The sequence below is a fragment of the Geospiza fortis genome, unplaced genomic scaffold (genome assembly GCF_000277835.1).
Source record: "Geospiza fortis unplaced genomic scaffold, GeoFor_1.0 scaffold2108, whole genome shotgun sequence".
Classification (NCBI taxonomy): Eukaryota; Metazoa; Chordata; class Aves; order Passeriformes; family Thraupidae; genus Geospiza; species Geospiza fortis.
In genome coordinates, this window is record NW_005054941.1 from 791 (window position 1) to 1,593 (window position 803).

General features: G+C 65.0%; 1 protein-coding gene across 1 annotated transcript in view; it reads right to left on the reverse strand.

The window, feature by feature from the left end:
- Window positions 1-227: 227 nt before the first annotated feature.
- The window catches only part of LOC102035898 (ras/Rap GTPase-activating protein SynGAP-like), a gene marked incomplete at its 3' end in the record, with an annotated part of 31,754 nt that continues 31,178 nt past the window's right edge, over window positions 228-803 (reverse strand). The window contains exon 10 of the mRNA XM_031065627.1: window positions 228-401. Within this exon, the coding sequence (XP_030921487.1) occupies window positions 228-401 (174 nt within the window). The remainder of the gene's footprint in view (window positions 402-803) is intronic.

The window sequence follows — 803 nt, forward strand, 5'->3', positions numbered from 1 at the left end:
CCTGTACCAGTCACACCTGTACCAGTCACACCTGGGCACACCTGAGCACACCTGTGGCAGTCACACCTGAGTCCCTACCCGGTCCAGCCGGCTCTCGTCCATGGACTTGGAGTTGAGTACTCCTTGAGCTTGTGCCCCTCACACCTGGGCACACCTGGGTCACTCACACACCTGGGCACACCTGGGCACACCTGAGCACACCTGTACACTCACACCTGAGTCCCTACCCGGTCCAGCCGGCTCTCGTCCATGGACTTGGAGTACTCCTTGAGCTTGTACTCCTCGCGCTCGATGTGCGCGCTCTCGATGTCGGCCGACAGGTGCGGCATGTTGGACACCCAGGCCACCGTGCGCTCCGACGCCGGCAGCACCGGGTTCAGCGTGGACGGCGTCTGCGACGCCTGCGGGGACACCGGGGACATCGGGGGGACATCGGGGACATGGGACAGCCAGGGGACATCGGGGACATGGGACAGCGAGGGGACATGGGGACATCGGGGACACGGGGACACAGGGACAGTGAGGGGAATATGGGGACATCGGGGACAGCGAGGGGACATCGGGGACATGGGACAGCGAGGGGACATCGGGGGGACATCGGGGACAGCGAGGGGACACCGAGGGGACATTGGGGACACCGGGGACATCGGGGGGACATCGGGGACATGGGACAGCGAGGGGACATCGGGGGGACATCGGGGACATGGGACAGTGAGGGGACATCGGGGACATGGGACAGTGAGGGGACATGGGGACATCGGGGACATGGGACAGCAAGGGGACATCGGGGACATCGGGGAAAT